Below are 21,264 nucleotides of genomic sequence, written 5' to 3'. Positions count from 1 at the left end.
CATCAGTTATAGTAGTGACTGTTTATAGTATGAAATATCATGATTATTTTAAGCATTAAACTGAGGTATATGAGTGGGGATGGCTTCAAAGACAACTAAAATGAATTTCAGCAATTTTGTGCATCATCTATAGCATAACATTTAAATTACACTTGATAAATTAATTGCTACATGCACAGCAGCTGATGTGGATGTGGCATAAAGATTGTATCGCTGACTTGATTATTTATTATCATTTTCTGAGAATTTTCTTATTCAAACTGATGGAGACTAAAGAATTCACAATAGAAATTATTCTGTCATTTATGCCTTTTATAAGAGTTTTACTGTTATTCTTTTCTTCCCTTTTGCCTGTCAGTTAAATTATGTACATTAAGTCATACAATGAGCATACTCTGCTGAAGAGAAAAACAGGTATCATTGTGTCTCTTTCATTTCAGTGTTTTGCCAACCATGGTGATCAAAGGTTATCATTAACTTAGCTCCAGGTTGTTCATGACTAGTAAAAGAAAAATTTGTTGGTTTTCATCCAGAATTAATTTAACCGGTGTTGGGTTTTCATCCAGTGTTTATTTTTGAAACCGGGTCAGTTTGGAAACAGGGTGTTTTCATGTTTCCATAATTTGAGTAAAGCAAAGCTGCCAAGCTCCTGAGGGAGAGAGCTTGATCTGTTTTCATATTTGTGCAAGAAAAAAAGAGAAACCAACTACTTCCGCAAAGATTTTTTTTTTTCTTTTAGAGAAAGCTTGCATTATATTATAAATTCTTCCAAAAGGTACTGGTTCTGGCCCCATTAGTTCCTCTGGTGAAGGACATTTCAAAACTAAGTCACCATCCCTTTATCTGAAAAGGGAGCCTACAGGTTATTTCAATCCATTTGTCAAATCCATCTCTCCAGTGTAGAATTAAACTACCAAAGTGTCCCAAGTAAAGCCAGCTGAAATAATAATGAAAAACTAAACCAATTTAAGGCTCTTTATTTTGTCAAAGTGACTAAATTCGTAATAGATATGCACTAAATCTGTTTCTCAAGCTCAGTTCTGGAAAAGATTTGATAATTCAAGCAATAGGAAACCTCTCTTTCAAAGGTGGTTTCAAGTATTTCATGGTGCCGGATCAGAAGATTGTAGGCTTTTTTTAATCTGTGGCAGCATATACCATCTCATTATCTGGTCCTTCAGAATACACTCTTACTTGGTGTATTAGGGAGAGTTCGTAGCATACTGAAGCTGAAAACCATAACACCATTGAAAGCTCAACAAAACTGATATTTATTACCAAGAAGTGGCCAACAAAACGAACAAATCCAAAAGAGAGGAAGGAGGAGAAAAATAAACCCTCAGTACGACTTCCCCAGTCACCCAGCTGTTGCTTATAAAATTATCTTACCGACCTAGAATGCCTATAATTACCCCATAGCAGAAGCTGCATCTTTGGAGAGTCAGTAAGTTCACAAATTGGCGGGCATCCCCGCCAAAAGGCAACGTCCTTGAGGTGAAGCTTGCTTCCCTCCAAAAAAGAGCTGTCTGCCTTTATACAACCTAGGCAGGTGTGGTCAGCACTGCCCAGCCAGAGGCGCTCAGTCCCACCCCCCGTTACGCAAGTAATATCTCTTCTGCTCACTCATGGCTTTCAGTACACCTGCGTACTGCACCTGGGGCTTCTTTCTTAATTGAGTTGGTGGGTTTACTTCATCCTCTTCCTCCTCAATCTCTCCTTCAAGCAACCTTGAAAGGCGATTAGCCAATCATAGAACACCAACTAAATATATTTATACAAGATTCTCCCTTTCAAGGACGAAATTCCCATTTATCAGTGTTTGTTTCTCATTACTTGTCAGGTAAAGAACAAAGCTTTTACAGGTGGCTGGGCCAAACACAGACCAAAAGTATCAGTGTAATTGAACCCTGATACACTTGGCAATATTAATTTGATGTTATGGGTCATTTTCACTGTCAACAGCGAAATTCCTTTTTTTCTCTTGATTTTGGATGGGTATTCCAGCCATGAGTTACTTTCAGTGTATTTATACATAGCTTTGCTGATCCTTAGATCTTTTCCCATGTGTCTGTTGATCCAAAGCAGTTAAGCATAAGGGGTACAAACTCTTTAAAAATTGATCTTTGGTGTCTTTTTTTCTTGCCCTCTGCAGTACGTAACTTATGGGACAAAGTGCCTTAGTATCACAAACTCTGAAAATCAGCTTCTGTTGAACCTATGTGCATGAAACCCTATGAAATACAGCGTTTCAGAATAATGATCCAAATGCTTCTAGATTTTCCTTTTACTGTACCAGTATTTCAGACCATTATTCTTGTTGTTTATGAGAAGAGTATATCTTCAGAAACTCAGGAACTAGTTAACAGAATGATATTTGATTTAAGTAGTAAGATTTTGGTACCAAAGTGCGAAGCCTATTGGTAAACTTACTTTTTCACAATGACTTTGATAGCTCAGAAATAATTCTACTGATATTTCAGTACTAGGAGTATATTAAAGGTTTAGCTTTAGGCACACAATTTTTAGAACCTTTGTTAATAAGTGTATGTTAAGTACTGATGTTTTTCTAAAATGCTCTAGATAACTGGTAGTGTATCCTGATATAGGAGATCATCAGTAATTAAATCAATATATACTGTGTACTCAGTCTTCACATACAGTAGCTGAAGTGGTTAAAAAGCCCCTATACCATGATCAAAATATTAATTATAGACAGTGCTGGATATGATGAATTCTAATGGTTGTAACTTCTGGATAAAAGTTGAGGTTTTGCTAGAGCTGATATTTTTTTTAAATATTAACAATTCTAGGTCTTAGCACTTGATCATATTCTCGATAGAGGTTGTTTTATGCTCTGTAAGGAATAATAATTAAAAAAAACCCATAAGGTCTAATTTAAGTATTTTAAGGACTTTTAGGCTAAGACTACAGTTGGGATTTCTTATTGTTACTGATTTTTAATCAAAAAAAAAAATTTAAAAAAAGTTATTTAAAATCTGAATCTAAAGTATTCTGAGCACATTGAAGTAGTTCATTTGCATTGCAGGTATGGGATGGCACAAAATGTCCCTATCCAACATGGAGAGTACCTGTGGAAGCAAAGGACTTGGAAGGAGAAAAGGTTCTTCTTCATCAGCTGAGAAATCTAATGGTGGACATTCTAGTCTATGATAACCATGTACAACTGGCAAAATCACTTAAGGTAGTGCACAGTTTGGTATTTCTGTCTCTCTTTTTGTGGCCTATTTCCTGCTTAGAAGTCACTTCAGAGAATGTATTAATTCAATTCTGCTGTAATTAGTTTCATGTTCCTCTTTATCTTTCACTGTATTTCCTGTACCTTTTATTTGAATGGAAAACTCCTTCAACATATGTTAAACAGCCTCATTACTCGAAAATTACCATGAAAAAAAATTCTTCCAATTAAGCTGTTCTTTTCAGACACTGTAATATAATATATATAATCCTGTGAAAATAATGAACTCAGAAAATGTATTCTATGCTTTAGAATTATTTTTAAATGATACAAAGTGGGGTTAAACTCGTAGTCCTATTTAAAACTCTTAATTCTAATGTCAGTAGAAGATTTTCTGTTCTATAAACTTCTGCAGTTTGCAGTGCAATCTTCATTTAGTGGATCAGTAATGTTGATTATGCTTAGATAGAGAAAACAACATAATTAAACATTTGATCTTCAGCAATACTGCCATCTTGCTTCTGAATACAGGAAATTAGCAAAGAATACATCTTTCATTTCATGCCTTGCTCTCTATACCCAAGATCATTTTTAAGAAAACATTAACTAGAAAATAAAGATAAGTGATAAACATTTGTTAGGCTGGTGCTATTGGCAGACATGAAATCAATTTGATAAATTAACATCCATTCATAAGTAAATGACAGATAGCAAAAGAAGTGTAAGGATTTGTGTAAGAATTCATAACAAAACTGACAGACATATTTCATTCAAGTTCTCTTCCAGAATTTTTCTCTTGCTAACTGGTGTAATCTGTTGATAAATAATTGATGTTCTAGTGAAACATTATGTTTTGAAAATTAAGGGGAAAATATTTTAATACTAATAAAACATAATTTCTTGAGTAGTTGATAATACTTCTTTTATTGCTCTCACCCTTTTATGTTCAGGAATTCCTGTTGAATATGTGATACATGGGATGTCTTCATCAGCTCTCTCATATTTTTACTTCCTATAAGTTTGCCCTTTCTTATTTCTAAAGCATTTGTACCTTTGCTGGATACTGCACTGTGTAGTAGAAGCTCTAATTTCATAGGAAATTGCTAAAAAACCTCCTTTGTCCTTCTGAGCAATGCAGGTTGTTTTTCTCCTGGCTATGTCCAAAGTTGCAGTAGTTTCAGTCATGAAAGCTGTAGAAGTTTAAAGTGAGATCATTTTCGAACACCACTTTTTAGTGGATTGTCTTAGTGAAGTTATCGAAGAAAAGAGGCTGATATGGTAACAATTAACTTAAGAAGGATTTATTAATTTCAGGTTGCAGCATGTAGAATTAATTTTATTTCACAGAATAAAATAAATATAATAAAATTTTGGGGGAACTGTCCCTCAAATGGAGGGGTTTTAAATACTAGTGGAAATCATGTCATATCATAAGAAAGTAAAGTGAAATCTGTATAATACTTTATTTAGTTCAGGGTCTTGTTATGCAAAGATTTTTTTAAAAATTCATCCATGTAGAAGTATGGAACTGGAGACTGTTTAGTGTATCCATGTACACCTTCCCAAGTGTGATTAGATGTTTTGCCAGTTTATGGTTGCAGAAACAGTAAAAGTATGCTAGTTTTCAACCATGTCTTCTGCATTTGACAGTAGCTTAGAATTGCCGTTTTTTATGTAAATTGTTATGGAATTGTTAGGTTGTTGTGTACTGTTTACAGTGACAGTTGCAGCTCAGAAATGACATTTTATGTAAGTGCAATCCCTTTTACACAGCCTTGTTAACATGAAGGGCAGGTTGAAAAAAACCGTGAAATATTTTAAAATTGTATCTGTAGGCACATGTTCAGACTAGGAAGCTCTGAGTAGGCACTACACACTAGAGAAAGTGGGTGATGTACTACAGTGAATTTTTGGCAAATGCCGGAGCACAGAGTAAGGGATATTGCTGCGAGAGTTTGTTAAAAACTCCTTGTTCAGGTTGTCTGTCCAGAGAACACTGAAGATTTGAGCATTTTATCCCATTTTCCGAGGCAGTCAAATAATACTTACAATTTTCAATGGAGAGAACTTTACTAACATTGAAGATGTTGCTGTTGATACCATATGTTCCCTGTATTTACTGGCCTCCCTTTCCTACTGGGTAAGATTGTGGCTTTTCAGCATTTGGTGCTTTGACAGAACACAAAAAGAATTTTCAGAAATCTCATCTCTGAAGTAGATTATTTCCTGGGGTATAAAGACACAAGCAAGAACTACAACTAAGCAAAGAAAATGATATTCACTGCTTTTGCTTGAAATTGCCTCTTCCTCTGGCTACCTGGGGTGCATGAGGCTTTTTCATTACTCTAGGAACCCCAGCCTACAACTAACTGTCTGGAATGCAGTTGCTCCACATACATTGCAGTTTGTTATTCTTCAGCCTTTCTTATGCCAGTTTTTCCAGAAGTTCTCAGGATTCACTGACACTGCCATAGGATTTGAGAATAGGTCTGTGATGTGGGTTTCTCCATCTTAAGGATTTTTCTTAGATTAAGGTGAGTGAGCATCAGTGGTCAGTCAGTGCACAGTAGGGGTACAGCTGTCCTCAGCTGGTTAGAGATTTCCTTACGTTCTGTCATTCACTGAATGCGTGGTTCTGTGCCTTCCTCTTATGGCTTGATAACCATCAAGTTTGTGTTGCCATGCATTTTCTGGATAGTACAATTAAAACAATTAACCTTGAGCATATATATAAGTCCTAGTCTGTAGTTTCACAGCATTTACTTTGTGTTACATATCTTCAGATGTAGAATTTGTATATTTTCAGCTGTTTCTCCCACCATATAAAATGTCATCTCTTTTTTGGTAGTAGTATGGACCAAGAAGTCTCGCTTTTCTAGTGCCAGAGTCACATCTTCAACCTAAAACTTCAGTGAGTTACTACATGGCTGTAATACCTAGCTTCATATTTTTCAGACTAAGGTAGCATTCCTTTGACCTGTCAGTGGTATTCTCCACACCTCTGTCTTTTTACTTATTAAAAGGGGAAAAAACAAAAGATGACGCCCTCTAATCCCACCTCTGAGTCTTTCAAACTTTTAAATGGATTTAGGTTGGTATTTCTAACTGCAAAGGACTGTGCCCAAATGCTGTGTATATACTTCCTCTAATTTTCAAGAAGTTTTGCACCATTTACTCAGTTAAATTAGACTGTTGATATGATAAAAATGATGACACAGAAATCCCATTGAATATAATCAGCCATAAAAATAGGTATAAAAAGGACTACAGATGAATTTGTTAAGTGATTCCTGCAGATGAAGACACCTTCTTGTCATGAGTGCCTTTCTGGTCCAACATGAACATTTAGCTGCCATGACAAATGGCTATTCTGAATTCATCAGTGTGAATGTCAACACAACCCTATAAATTTTGAAATAATCATGAGAATTTCCTATGCTAGAGTTTTATTAGTTGGCTGGTTATAGGAAACTGCATATGTGACTTCTGCATTTTAATTCTCTCTAGCTTTAATACGTATTTTTTAAATAGTCATATTTGAATTAGACTGCAAATAGGGTATTAGTATATTTTATACTACTGCAAAAAATGTTTTTATTCTGCTTTAATTCATTTTAAATTAACTTGCTCTAAATGAAATAGGTAGTTCATAAACAGAACTGCTGTAAAGTCAAGTAAGGAGCTGGTTTTGTACTATATTTTAGTGCTGGCTCTATAAATCGTGTTGTTTAATGTAGATTATAATTTCTTCTCAGTCAAGTATATAAAGTGCTCAGTCTGCAGGCATTCTGTAAACAACAGAAACACAGTAACATTTTTATCCATAACAGTCTGCTCGCTGCTCTTAACTGTAAGCAAGGCTGCCGCCTGAAGGAATCCATGGAAATGGCACCCTGTTTGCACAGGCAGCTCTGGCTTGACATTCAGAACCCTATGGACTTTTTCAATATTTGGCAATGCTGATTGTAATGCTTCTCTTTATTATGGTTATAAGTAATATTAAAATACATAAACTAATAACATTTTCAGAAAATAATCTAATAAATGCATATATAGAAAGATTATAGTGATGACAAATCTTGCAAAGTGAATGCTGCACTAAAATGTGTAGTTTAGTTGACTTTTGCATGAATTTCAGCACACAGGTTTAGCAGGCAGACTCAACACTTTGTATTTTTGGCTTCTGAGCTCTTGTCTCCCATGTTTAATTTTTTATATTTGTACGTAGAGAAAATACTTTTTTCATATATTCTTTTTAAAAGAAAAAATCTGTCAATTGTAATGAACTTCTTCCTGTTTATATGCAAATTACTTTGGGGGTAGGAAGTAGTTTGACACTGTTTTATTAACTTAAAGTTGTTTCATAAGCAGAACTTAGCTAAGAACTTCTAAAAAAAACATTCTCCCAAGGCATTTGTCACAGTCATTCGATTACTTTTATAATATGAGTGCCCCTTGTATTTTTGGATGTTTAATATAATTAGGTGAAATCAGTATCTGGAAAGGAAAAAAAAATGCAAACTTCTGGATAAGCCTCTTAACTACCATCTAAATGCACAAGCTGTCCTGGTAATGCTTTGAATGAACAAAATGAGCAGCCCCCTAACAGTGCAGATCAATTAAAACTCTGGTAAGAGCTCCAAGCCAGAAGCAAAATAGGTGCAGGCTGAAGTGCAGTTTTTATGTCCCTGCTGCCCGAATTGGAAAATATGCTGCCTTTTTCGTCTGTGATTATTGTTTAAAAGTAGTTTGATACCAGCATTATGTAGTCACAGTTTGTTCCTTGATACAGAGAAGGAATGTAGACACAGGTTGCTGCTCCGTCTACTTTTATGCATGTATACATAAATTTGTAAGTGTTGTACTAAGACCTGACCAATCCAATCTAGGTTTCCACTGGTTAAAGTTGAAATAAGACTTAACAGACTTGACTGCTGTAATATTAATTTTAATTGAAGTAAATTTAAAATAATTTATCATTTATATAGGATTATTTAAAAAATACTTAAAATGAACACAAATCCAGGTTGTTGAATGTGTGTAGCTTGCCAGCTATGAAGTGGATCTTAGGTTACATATTTTAAAAAAATATTTTAGTAACTGTATAGTTAAGTGTCCAGATTATCTGCCTTTAGAACCTTGGGTTTGATTTTATTTGTTTGGTTGGATGTGTGGGGTTTTTGGGGGGGGATAATGGGTATGATATTTTGAAATAAAAACAGTTATAAAGGTGTGTTCAATGTTCAGATCTCCATGATTTTATTTTTTAATAGGTATTTGTATAAGTTAGCTTAAGTCCATTTGTGTAACTTAATAAAACTGTTTCAGAAAACACAAAATAATTTTAAGCAAAAGAAGAAGCATATTCTCTGTGTACCTGAGGAGAAGATCTAACAAAGTTAGGAAGAGTGCCAAAATGTTTCAGTTTCTAATATGTGTTACCTTTTCTCCTGGTGCTAAAAAAATGTTATCTGTAATGTAAGCGTAAGATCAGATAAAGAAATCTGAGTAAACAGATGTGTTTGTATGTACACCTGAAGAGATAAAGAACTGTGCATGAAGATGGACATGAGGTCAATTGCTGTATGTGGCCATACATGGACAAATCACAGGACTTCAGTCCCCAGAGGACTGTGTTCTGAAAATAGAAAGGAAATTAAGCCCTCAGAAAAGAAATGTATAGACTCATTTGATCTGTCTTCTGAACTGTGTTTGAGAATTAGATTTATTAAGAAGGTTGTTTCTGAATCACCCTTTGCTGTCAGTAATGTTATCTGATAAAGCAAAATAAGCAGGTCACCCAGAGAGGTTTTGCAGTCTCCGCATTTGAAAATATTCAAAACCCAACTGGAGACAACCCTAAGAAGCCTGTTTTAGTTGTCTCTGCTCTGGGCGCAGGGGTTGAATGAGGCAATCTCCAGAGATCCCTGACAAGTTTAACTGTTATGTGATTCAGTTCAAACAGGGAAGAAGCTTTATGAGGCCTAGAAGCCTAGAATTTTCCACGTAAACAGCTAGCTTTGTGCTAAGTTGTTTTGTTTCTTTTCAGATTGGAAGTTTTCTGAGAATTTACAGCATTCATGCGAAACAAGCAAGTGCTGATAATGAAGATGTCTCTCATATAGAATTTCATCTTCATGGTGGCACCTGTTACGGTCGAGGAATAGGAGTCTTGCCAGAAAATAACCCCGATGTTAAGGAACTAAAAACGTAAGTTTTGTGTGTAGGTGTTTTGGGGTTTTTTTCCCTAGGTGATTCTTGAAAACTCTAGGCTAATGTAACAACTGTATAGTTTAGAGTTGCAAACATATCTAAGAACCAGAAACTCTGGAGCAGAATATGTCTTTAGCACCACTAAGATGAAGAGTATTTGGAGGGATAGGTTAATAAAGGCTATTTTTTCAAATTTTGAATATAGTAGGGATCAAGATCTCTATTTTATAGTGCTGTAATAATAAATTCTGACCATATTAACATACTTACTCTGTATTATGGTGGCATATAATCTTTTGAAGACAAAAGCCTTGTTTCAGCAAATAAATTAAGCACATTTTAAGCATGTACATATGTGTTAATTGAAAGTAGTGAGATTTAAAGATGTTCAAAATGAAGCAGATAATTTACATGCCTTACTGAACTGTGTTATATTCATAGGGAATCACAGAATCATTTAGATTAGAAAGGACCTTTAAGATCATTGAGTCCAAATGTAAACCTTGTCCAAGTCCGTCACTAAGCCATATCTCTAAATGCCACATCTACATATCTTTTAAACACCTCCAGAGATGATGACTCCTCCACTTCCGTGGGCAGCCTGTTCCAGTGCTTGACAACCCTTTCCATGAAGAAATTTTTCTAAATACCAAAACTTCCCCTGGCACACCTTGAAGCCATTTCCTCTCATCCTATCACTAATTTCCTGAGAGAAGAGGCCGACCCCCACCTTGTCATAACCTCCTTTCGTGTAGTTGTAGAGAGCAATAAGGTTTCCCTTCAACCTTCTTTTCTCCAGGCTGAACAACCCCAGCTGCCTCAACTGTTTCTCATATGACTTACTCTCTAGACCATTCATCAGCTTTGTTGCCCTTCTCTGGACTCACTCCAGCACCTCAATGTCTTTCTTGAAGTGAGGAGCCCTGAAACAAACTCAGCATTTGAGGTGTGGCCTCACCAGTGCCAAATACAGTGGGACAATCACTGCCCTGGTCCTGCTGGCCACACTATTTCTGATACAAGCCAGGATGCCATTGGCCTTCTTGGCTGCCTGGGCACACTGCTGGCTCATGTTCACCCAGGTCCTTTTCTGATGGGCCACTTTCCAACCACTCTGCCCCAAGCCTGTAGCTCTGCATGAGGTTGTTGTGACCCAAGTGCAGGACTCAGCACTTCACCTTCTTGAACCTCATACAGTTGGCTTCAGCCCATCAATCCAGCTTCTCCAGATCCCTCTGCAGAGCTTTCCTACCCTCCTGCAGATTAACACTCTGGCCCAACTTGGTGTCATCTGCAAACTGGCTGAACCCTCAATCCCCTCATCCAGAACATTGATAAAGACATTAAACAACTAGCCCCAATGCTAAGCCCTGAGGAACACCATGAGTCACCAGCCACCAGCTGGATTTAACTGCATTCACCACCCCTCTCTGTACCCAACCATCCAGCCAGTTTTTTACCCAGTGAGTAGGCACCTGTCCAAGCCATGAATAGCCAGTTTCCCTGGAAGAATGCTGTGGAAGTGAGTGTCAAAGGCTTTACTGAGGTCCAGGTAATCTACATCCACAGCCCTTCACTCATCCACTGAGTGGGTCACTTTGCCATGAAAGGAGATCAAATTGGTCAAGCAGGACCTGCCTTTGATAAACCCATGCTGGCTGGGCCTGACGCCCTGGTTATGCCTGATGCCCTGCTCATGCCACATGGTGGCACTCAATATGATGCTCCATGACCTTCCCTGGTACCAAGGTTAAACTGACAGGCCGGTAATTCCCTGGATCACCCGTCTGACCCTTCTTGTAGATGAACGTCATCACATTTGGTAACTTCCAGTCAACAGGGATCTCCTTGCTTAGCAGGGCTGCTGATAAATGATGGAAAGTGGCTTGGTGAGCACTTACACCAGCTTCCTCAGTACCCATGGGTGGCCCCCATCCAGTCCCATAGACTTGTGTATGACTAAGTGGTGTAGTAGATCACTGATTGTTTCCTCTTTGATTGTGAGTGCTTCATTCTGCTCCCCATCTGTATCTTCCAGCTCAGGGGACTGAGTACTCAGAGAAAAACTGGTCTTACTATTAAAGACTGTGGCAAAGAAGGTGTGAGGTACCTCAGCCTTTTCCTCATTCTTTGTCACTGTTTCCCCCCACATCCAACAAAGGATGAAGATTTTTCAGAGCCTTCCTTTTGTTGATGATGTATTTGTAGAAACTGATTTTGTTGTCTTTCATGGCAGTAGCCAGATTAAGTTCTAGTTGGGCTTTGGCCCTTATAATTTTCTGCCTGCAAAACATCCTTTAGTACTCCTTAGTGGTCTGCCCCTTCTTCCAAAGGTTATAAACTCTTTTTTTCCTTAGGAAAGGCTAAGTCACCAAAGTCCATGTTCCTTTATCAGAAATTCTGTTTCCAGCAGTACATGTTTCTTTTTGGCACTATATTGTGCTAAGTGTTCCAGAAGTGATTTGGAAAGGAGTAGCTTATCTGCATCATTAATATAATTCCCTGCAAATTCTGGCTCAACTGAGTTTTATATCTCTGCTGGAACCTTTATGAGTGAACATTATACCAGTGTATTGATAATAAATAGGTATCATATAAGTCTCTGTGTAATCTCATTATATATATATATATGTGTGTGTGTGTATGTAGATATATGAAAGATTTCTCTAGATTATAAAATATTTAATCATTTATTTTTAGATTCTTAGAATCTGTGGATCTGGCAGACAGTCAGAATATGGAAAGCATGTCTTCAGTGGAATTAGACGACACTTTTAGCGATTTTACGGGTAAGAGCAATTGGTCTTTCTTCTAACACATATATATGGTCAAGATAAGGTCACAGTTACTGCTTCTCTGAGTATGTAATGTTAATTTCACATGCAAAGCCTTAGAGAATTATTTTGGATTATTAGACTGGAAATTTTCATTACCCTATCTTTCTGTCTCCCAGCCTTTTATATTACACGGAAAGATACTTTCATAGGAGGTAGTGAATAAATTCTTAAACACAGATGGTGTTCTTAATCATATTATATTAGATCACAAAGCAGAGTTATGTAACTACCTTCCTCTAGGATTCTTCAGGGACAAACACTGAAAACACTACTGAACAGCTGTGTGTTGTGTTCAGTAGTCACTGGATGGAAAGTTTTGTCAGTGCCAGAGCTGTAAGGTGCAGTGCCATGGAAAAGTAGCATCTTACAGACAGTTTTACAGATCCCATATTATTCTTTGAATGGCATTTTTAGCCCAGGATAAGAATAACTAAAAGGGAATTAAACTCTAAAGGTGGTTGGACATAGCCTCTGTCTTTGCTTCTAAGCTTTTAAAATCCTGTGTTACTTAGCCATTATTAATGTGCTGTGACTGGATATTTCTAAAAGAATGTAAAAGTCAAGAATAAATAAATACTTCATGTCCAGTCCATAACTGCAAATTTAGAAAGAATTTTGCTCTTATTTACTGCACTCTGTGTGTGTAGTAGAGGTTGTTCAGAGGAGGAACCAGGCAGTCCATTAGAATAATGTTTATGTTCTTGTCCCAAAAGATTACAAGGGATGAAAACAGTTTATGTTAGCAGATCATTCACAGTATGCTTTTGAAAAGTGTTCATTTGATGAGCATTACTATTTAATGTATATGTTAACTTCCACTCAATATATTAACTCTTGATATGTAATGTTTGCCTCCTGCTTACTTTGCTTTTTTCTTTTGCTATGTTATTTTCATACATTATTGGGATTTCCATTTTCCTCTGTTCAGCTTTTGGGTTTGTGTGTATATCTATCTGCCTACCTACCTACCTGTTTTTGTGTGTCCACATAATAAAAAAGAAAAGAAGGAAGGAAAATAATTAGGTAATTCTTCTTGATTTTAGATCTTGAATCGCACTTACAGAGATGTCAGCAGTTACCTGTTACAGGTAGGTAACATTTTGACCTAAGGTGAATTTGAATTTTGCTAAAGAACAAAAACAGTTTTGAGATATTGTCTCAAAGGCTGAAATAATCTTTTACGTATTTTAGGAAGAGCTATTCTAAGAGTATAAGTGTATCTATGTTACACTGGTTTTATTTGGCTTTTTAAGGAATAGAGCATATTTGTATATTCTACTTCCATTTGTTTTTTCTACGTGTTGAATTTCTGGACCCTGAAGTACACCATGCTCCTGCAGCCTGTTTTAATTTATCTTACAGACTGTAGTAACACATTGTATTGATAAAACTGAGGCTGTAAGTGGGAGGGAAAGAAAAGTTGGAAATTAAGGAAAAATGCAAACCTTCAATTGCCATTTCCTGTATTCTAAATATTATGGTGTTTAATAGGTATGCATGATGCTTTTTTGTGTGTGTGTATTGTTTTGCAGTATTAACAGATCATCAGGATTTGAATAACACAGAACTGAAAACCATTATGAACAGCACAGCTCCTCGACAGTATCGCATTAGAGCAAAACTGAGAACCTATAAACCCCAGAAGCTCCATCAGTCTGTTAAACTTCATTGTTCCAAATGCAACTCCTTGTAAGTGTTTCACGCAGTATAAGTAATTAGGAAATGTTCTATATGTTTTGGGATGCCTAGATTTTCAGCATATTTTCATCTTTTTTTGTGTAAAATGAGCTGAATGTAATTGAAACTCACTGATAATAGGGAGGAAAATTTTAAATCATCAGATGAGCTCCATTTACGAATCCTTTGAGTGCTCTCAAGACAATGACTTTTCTTTATTTTCAAATGCAGCAGTGCAGTTTTTCCATACCAAAGTTGTATTTAAGTACCTGTTTCTTACTTGCAGTTCTAGAATAGGATATGCAAAGAAGTATGATAGTCTCCAAGTGAATGAGTAAAATATCTTTGACTAAAGTGCATCTCCCAGACAAGGCATCTTTCCTGGATCCAAAAATATCGGAGAAATCATAGAATGGCTTGGATTGCAAGGGGCCTTAAAGATTATCTTGGTCCAAACCCCTGCCATGGGCAGGTATACCTTTCACTGGACTAGGTTGCTCAGAGTCCCATCCAGCCTGTCCTTGAACACTTCCAGGGATGGGACATCTACGTTATTCACCTTGTTATTTTTGTCCTTTTTTCTGATCTGTGTGACTTCACTGACCATTGTATCATTGTTATTTCCCCTTTAATGCTGTTTGTCATTGTATCAAATAATGCTCACCTATTTTTGATTAAACTGCTGAGTGGTATGCATTGAAGTGCTATCCATGATCATCTGAATCCTGTATCATTTTTTTGCCTGACTTAACATCAGTCCCAAACAAACAGCTTTATTATTACTGATGTAAACTATTGCTTTCTTTAATGATGGCACATTAGCATTCTCCTAGCCTTTTGTAAATTTTTGCACAATCAAGATTTATCAGATGCAAACATCACTGAGACAAGAAAATGGCTCTGCTGTCCTTCTCTTACAGCTTTTGGATGCAAAGTATGCCTGCAGCTTTAACAGGCAGGTCCTTATCAGATATTCATAATGTAACAGAAGTACTTCAGCATCTTCAGAACATACAAGGACATGGACTTTATTGCCAAGTATAAAAAGGAGATAATTACCTATAATAACTATGTCTGCCACTCTTGTCACTTGTTTATATATTTGTCAAATCTGTATAGTAATAAGCAGGTACAATTGATAGAATTTTGTTTGTTCTTTATGAACCTTATCACAAAACTTTCCATAAATATTATAGTCTTTTTTTATATTCTTGACTTGTATCTTTCTTTCTGTTCATTTTAATCATCTCCTGTTTCACATATTGTTACCTTCTCTTTGCCACAGAATTAGGACAGACTTTTAACTACATAGATTTCTGATGGTTTAGTAAGCATATTTACTATTACCACCATCCTGCTGCTGTGATAAAACTACTTACAGTGCTTTTGAAGAAATTTAGCTTCTCTTCTCAACTGTGTGCATCAGGTGGAAGCAATCAGTGAAATATAGTGGGGCTGTACTTCAGCCTGGATTGAGTAGATTAAGAGACCCAAGAAGGACACATGGTTCTTCTCTCTTACATATTCTTCTGTGGCAGAAGTTGTTTCATGTTGTAGCGTATGCTGAAGGGCCTGGCTGAACAAAGTTCAGTGCAAGCTTGATCCTTTAAAACTTTATCCAGTAAGATGTATGTATGCTTAGGGTATAAAATCCTTGTTAGAGATGTATTTTTAATGATTTTAGACCTTAGCTGGAAGCCTCTTTGTAAATAGCAAAATACCGATATAGATGGATGTAGTTTTATTCACGTATCTACTTAATAGAATTTTCAACCCTTGTGTGTAGCTTAGTTCAAAAACAACTCATTTCATTCCTGCCTCTGAGGGAAATCTTCAGGCAGGTTGTAGAAGCTGGAAGAGTTGTCTGGAAAGGTATGTCTGGAGAGATGACCTGCTGTCGTAGGTTGAAAAAGGCTTTCCCCCTGGAGTTGGAAAGTAGTTAACCCCAAGGGTGATGTTCTTGGTGTTGAGCCAATCAGCACCCCTGCGAAATTAGCATATTACACAGACCGAAAAAAGAAGACTGGGTACATAGCTGGAAGGAGAGGCAGCCATGGCTTGATACACCACGTGTTAGAGCTGAGGGGCCAGCAAGCCCTGCTGGGCGCCAAGGCCCCCAGCCCCTGGCTGGAACCATGGGAGACCCAGTGTAGTGTTAAAACTGGACTGGGTGCTGTGGCCAAAGGCTGGAGGGAGTTTCTCCACTGCGAGTGGGCAGCAGAAGACACTGAAGCGATGGCAGAGGCAGCACTGAATAGAGAGCTGTATCTGAAAGCCAAGAAGATAGCCGGCGAGCAGCAATATGGCACAGAGCCAGACTGAGAGACGCAGAGATGTCCTGCAGAGAGAAAGCCAGCAACAGAGCAGAGAAAGCTCAGCAGAGACTGTTTTGGGGTAAGACTGAATTACATCCCCAAAACCCTGAGACCTCCTTGGAAGGAGGGGTGGGCTTCCAAATTTCAAGGGAGTCCTGAAATGCAACAGCAGCTAGAGAGAGAGAGAGGAGCCGAGAGCTCGGAGGCATCCTGCGAGCTAGACCAGGACAGTCAAACCAAAGAATGCAGGGGAAGTGCTCCCTCCCCCCCACGTTTGCAGCCGAGACGGAGCAGAAGAGCTCTGCTAGAACGCTTGGGGAAAGAACTGAAAGCCCCTAAAACATTCTGACCCAGGGGAACTTGACCCCCCGGAGAAAGGGACTTTGATGGAACACTTTGCCTTCCGTGATATGACTGTGGTAAGGTGAGTTTTGTCCCTGCTTTGCAGTCCACGGGTGAGACCTTCGATTAGAGCCGAAGGGCTGAGAGGGATGAGAGAGAGACCCCTGCATTGTAATGAAGAGAAAGAGAGATTTTTTCCAACTGTGACAAATTGGAACTGCTGCTTTGAAGAGGAAAGATTGTGCTGCCCTGAAAGTGAAAAAGACTTCTTCTTTCCTTCTGGACTTTTGTGGAGAGAAGGAGAGATGATCTATATATATTGTTTTACCATAAGAGAGATAGTTAGGATTGTTGTATATATATATATATATTAGAGTATTTATTGTGTTAGTAATAAATTTTGATGTAATTCCCCCATGTTGGTAGTTATGCATGTCTGAAAACCTCTCTCACACTGAAGCAAATAGTGGAGAGTTTGAAAATTAGATTTTTGGAGAGTCAAACTACAACACCTGCTATGTTAGGTCCATTGCCTTTATGTTTAAATTAGTAATCCAGGAACACAGGCAGAAAGAAGAGTTCGTGTGAAGAGCACTATGGTCAGGTTTGGGAAGATCTCTTTTTTGCCAGTTCTGCAGTCATTGCAGAAGAATATCAAAGTTTGGTTTCATAGGAAAGAATTGTTCTATTCAGTGGTGGACAAAGTGACGCCCATCCCCAACAATGGGTGGAAGGAGGATCCATGGGACTACAGGCGTGTCTGGAGCACAGATCCTATGAGGAGTGGCTAAGGGAGCTGGGATTGTTTAGCCTGGAGAAGAGAAGGCTTAGGGGAGAGCTTATCACTCTACAGCTACCTGAAAAGAGATTGTAGCCAGGTGAAGGCTGGCCTTTTCTCTCAGGCAGCTAGAGACAGGATGAGAGGAAATGGCCTCAAGTTGCACATGGGGAGGTTTAAGTTGGACATTAAAGAATTTCCTCACAGAAAGGGTAAATAGATACTGGAATGGGCTGCCCAGGGAGGTGGTGGAGTCACTGTCTCTGGAGGTGTTTAAGGAAAGACTGGACATAGCACTTGGTACCATGGTCTAGTTGACGTGCTGGTGTTGGGTCATCAGTTGGACCTGATGATCTCAGAGGTCTTTTCCAATCTTATTCATTCTGTGATTCAGTAATACTGGTAAAAAGTGAATGGCCTGCATTATTGCTTCTCTGTGAATGACAAGTGGAAATGCACGAATTGTGCACTCTAGCAGAATAGGAAAGAAAACTGTGGTGCAGAGTTGCGGATTTTCCCTTTACAGTACTTATGTGAAGCTATTCTGCTCCTGTCCTTTTTCTTTTTTTTCCCCCTCAATATGTGCAAAGTCAAATAGACTAAAACATAAACCTTGAAATTATATAAGCTTATACGGCTTTTTCACTCTGATGAAATGGTATGCAGTTCTGTGACCCTTTTAAAAGGCCCAGCTGAAATCACATAAAGCTGATATTATTTACTCTTCCATGGATACGTGTGTGTGTGTGTGTGTGTGTAAGAAGCCACTAGGCTACCTCTGCTTCTAGGTAAGTTGGCACATAATTTAGCGTATTTATTAACATGAAAAGTCATTATATACTATACAACTCTAAATGTTTAAACTGATAAAACAATGAGGATATTTTTCCTGTATGTACTTTAACTCTCATGACTGTATTCTAATATTTATTTGGAGTAGTGTCATCCTTGTTGATAGATTGCCTAAGGAGAAACTGTTAGAATTTACTTATTCACCTTGGAAATGTTTTAGGCAAGAAGTTCCAGATGGAGATGTGTTTGACTTCATTTTACAACGCTCTGCCATCACTGCCCCAAACCCAGAATTACACAATACATCCTGGTATAATTCTGTAATGTGGACTACACAAGACCAGAAGCAAAGGAAAATAGCTATCCATTTCGTAAAGCATGATGAAATGCTTCAACAGCCTGAAGACACCTTGCTTATGATAGAAGGTAAGGTAGATTGCAAATATACCAGTTCTTATGGCACAGTGTCTGTTCTGAGGATGTACAAAGTGAAGATATGTTGAAGTTGTATTCTGTGTAAGTAGTGGTGATCCTAAAGGCATCTTCAAAGAAAAGAAGAACTTCCCTGGAACTGTAGGTCACTGTTGTGCAAATAAGAAAGGGTAATCTTTGAAGGTCTTGTAAGATGCTTCTATCTATTTTAAAACTAAACCTATATGTTTATTGTTGATTATGCTAAAATTAACACCTTAATTTATTTTTTTCTGAGTTGTACTTATTGTTTTTTCAGTTCTGATTTAAAAACTCACCGAGTCTTCTAAACAAACCTGGTTTTAGTATTGACATAGAGAAGTTTTGAAAGGCTTCTGGTAATACAAGCCTACAATTAACTTTGTCAGCCTCTGGATGTCAGTGTTGTTTCAGATTAATAGAGTTTCTCTCACTGTGAGTTTTTTTGGTTTGTTGTGGTTTTTATCAGATTTCCTCAGAGAAGCAAAGTAGCCACTGATTTTTAAACAAAGCAATTTAGCAAGAATACTATTGAGAAATTTTTTAATATAATAAAAGTAATAAATAACTGCACATAGTCCCATTCAGATTTAAAACAAAGTCTTCGATTGTGCTCAAGTAATGGTGTAAGTCAGGTGATCCTTTGTATAGGGGTCAATGACAAAACCCCTTCTATTTTCTGCCTTGTTTTATAAAATTGCTAGTAAAATCATAGGAGAAATATATATGAAAGTGTTGCTAACTAAATACAACTTCTTGGTTACAGTGATAGCTATGAGGAAGATATTAAGGCATGTACTTTTATGATTGTCAATCTTTGATTCTTTATTGAGTCTGTTGTTGAGTAAGAGTGAGAAGGTATTGGGCTATTTTTTGAGTTTTCAATGGTGGCTCTCAATTATTATTGAAGGTCCTGAAATCAGTATCTAATCAGCCAAGAAATACAAGTTGTTTGATTTATTTGTGATTACAGTTTAAGAAACCATGTTTTTCTATATTTAATAGGTGGAACACTGAAAGAAGTCTGGAAGCTTACAAAAAGGTTTAAGTGTGTTATTCCTGTGAGATCCACAGAAGTTGATCTGGAATTATTAGATCTTTCAGCTCCTTTTCTTTTACAAGGGAATGTAAAATATTATGGGTAGGTTAAAAGTATTTGTTGATGTTTCAATAGTTGCAGTAATAGATACCATTTCCTTCAGTAATTCAATCTACAGTGCTTAAGGCATAACTTACCCAAAGATTCTTTGGTGCAAAATACATAACATGATGTGCAGTACCTAGTACCTAAAGTACCTTAATCTACCTCTTTTAGTCCAGGTCTTCCATTTTGTCATCTCACTTAAATTCAAAACACATGTTGCTTTTCAAACTGTATGCTGGGTTGTTTTTTTTTATATATTAACAATATAGCAGATAATATTTAAATAGAGACCCAGAAAATTATCTCAGACTGTCAACGTACATCTCATTCTCTCTCATTCTTAGTGTTGGGAAAGCTTGGGTTTTGGAAGAAGTAAGGAATTTTGGACAGCTTATCCTTACTATTTGTCATTTATTGTGATCCTCAGCACAAAGTGCCTTACCTATTTGTGGATGTCATTCACTGTAGAGATGACTTAACAGGTTTCTGAATTCCACAGTTCCAAGGCTGTGGAATGCAGTACATACATCTCGGTGTGGTATCTGTGATCTGCTCATTGAGCGCCAGCAGCAGTGTGTTCTCCCAGTAGTGCCCAGCAGCATGCAGTTACTGAGCTCAGAAATACCAGTTACTTCATGCAAGCTATTGAGTCCTCTCTCTCAGCAGTCCTAGTAAGTTCAAGCAGAGCACAGTGTGGTGGGGCACTGCGTCAGGTCTGTAGGCAGTAAAAAAATTTCTGTGCAGAAATATTGCATGTTTCATGTGAACCCTAAAGTTTCCCATAAGGGCCATCCATAAAATGAATACGGGTTATTATTTCTCTTTGTCATATACTGTTTTCCCCTTTACAGATATGGCTGTCTACAGCTTTTTTAAATAAAGGCAGTACGTGGGTACTGCTACTGGGACAGGATCTTCACCAATACAAAGTATTTCCCCCTGCACTTTCATAATCCATATATTTTCCCAGCTACACACAACTCACCTTCAGATGATGTTCTCTCTTCAAATGGCTGGATTGTAAAAGTAAATAAGATATTCTGTGATTGTTTATAGGATATTTAGGAAGGAACATCACAAGGATGCTGACATTTCAGAATGATGTTTCATGTGCTTTTTTTATCAGTGGCATATATTTAACAAAGTCTAAAAAAGATTCTGTATAGTAGAATGAATTTATATGTGTGTGCATGAGCATGTATATTCATACGTGTATATATATAAATAGACACACTTGCAAAATTCACAGCTAAGTTACTTTATTGGAGTTTGAGTGGGTTTTTTAAAGGAAAAAAGTGACTTAGCTGAGCTTGACTTTATATCACTGAAGCACAAGTAGTTCTATTGATTTTTATGACATACTTTGCATATAATTCTAAAAGATAATAAATGTTTATTTCAAGTTCTAACTGTCATATAGTAGCTATAGAGTGTGCTACAAGTTCAGATTCATTCCTGCTTCTGCAAACCGAGAAGTAGTGAATATGAATATATGTTTAGCAATGTAGTGATCTTGGAAT

The 21,264-nt window shown here is 37.2% G+C and overlaps 1 protein-coding gene across 10 annotated transcripts in view; it reads left to right on the top strand.

The window, feature by feature from the left end:
* Positions 1–21,264, top strand: part of POT1 (protection of telomeres 1) — an 85,199-nt gene that overhangs the window by 37,856 nt on the left and 26,079 nt on the right. For 9 of the 10 annotated variants that reach the window (XM_027639683.1, XM_027639682.1, XM_027639681.1 and 6 more), the window contains 7 exons: positions 3,047–3,202; positions 9,246–9,406; positions 12,110–12,198; positions 13,290–13,334; positions 13,779–13,935; positions 18,371–18,576; positions 19,606–19,741. In XM_027639683.1, the coding sequence (XP_027495484.1) occupies positions 3,047–3,202; positions 9,246–9,406; positions 12,110–12,198; positions 13,290–13,334; positions 13,779–13,935; positions 18,371–18,576; positions 19,606–19,741 (950 nt within the window). Of the gene's footprint in view, positions 1–3,046; positions 3,203–9,245; positions 9,407–12,109; positions 12,199–13,289; positions 13,335–13,778; positions 13,936–18,370; positions 18,577–19,605; positions 19,742–20,595; positions 21,170–21,264 lie in introns of those variants that run through there. The other variant, XM_027639689.1, reaches the window with a different exon arrangement.

Source organism: Corapipo altera, unplaced genomic scaffold (assembly GCF_003945725.1).
Source record: "Corapipo altera isolate COAL_440 unplaced genomic scaffold, ASM394572v1 1b, whole genome shotgun sequence".
Taxonomy (NCBI): domain Eukaryota; kingdom Metazoa; phylum Chordata; class Aves; order Passeriformes; family Pipridae; genus Corapipo; species Corapipo altera.
This window is presented reverse-complemented; position numbering and strand designations above follow the sequence as displayed.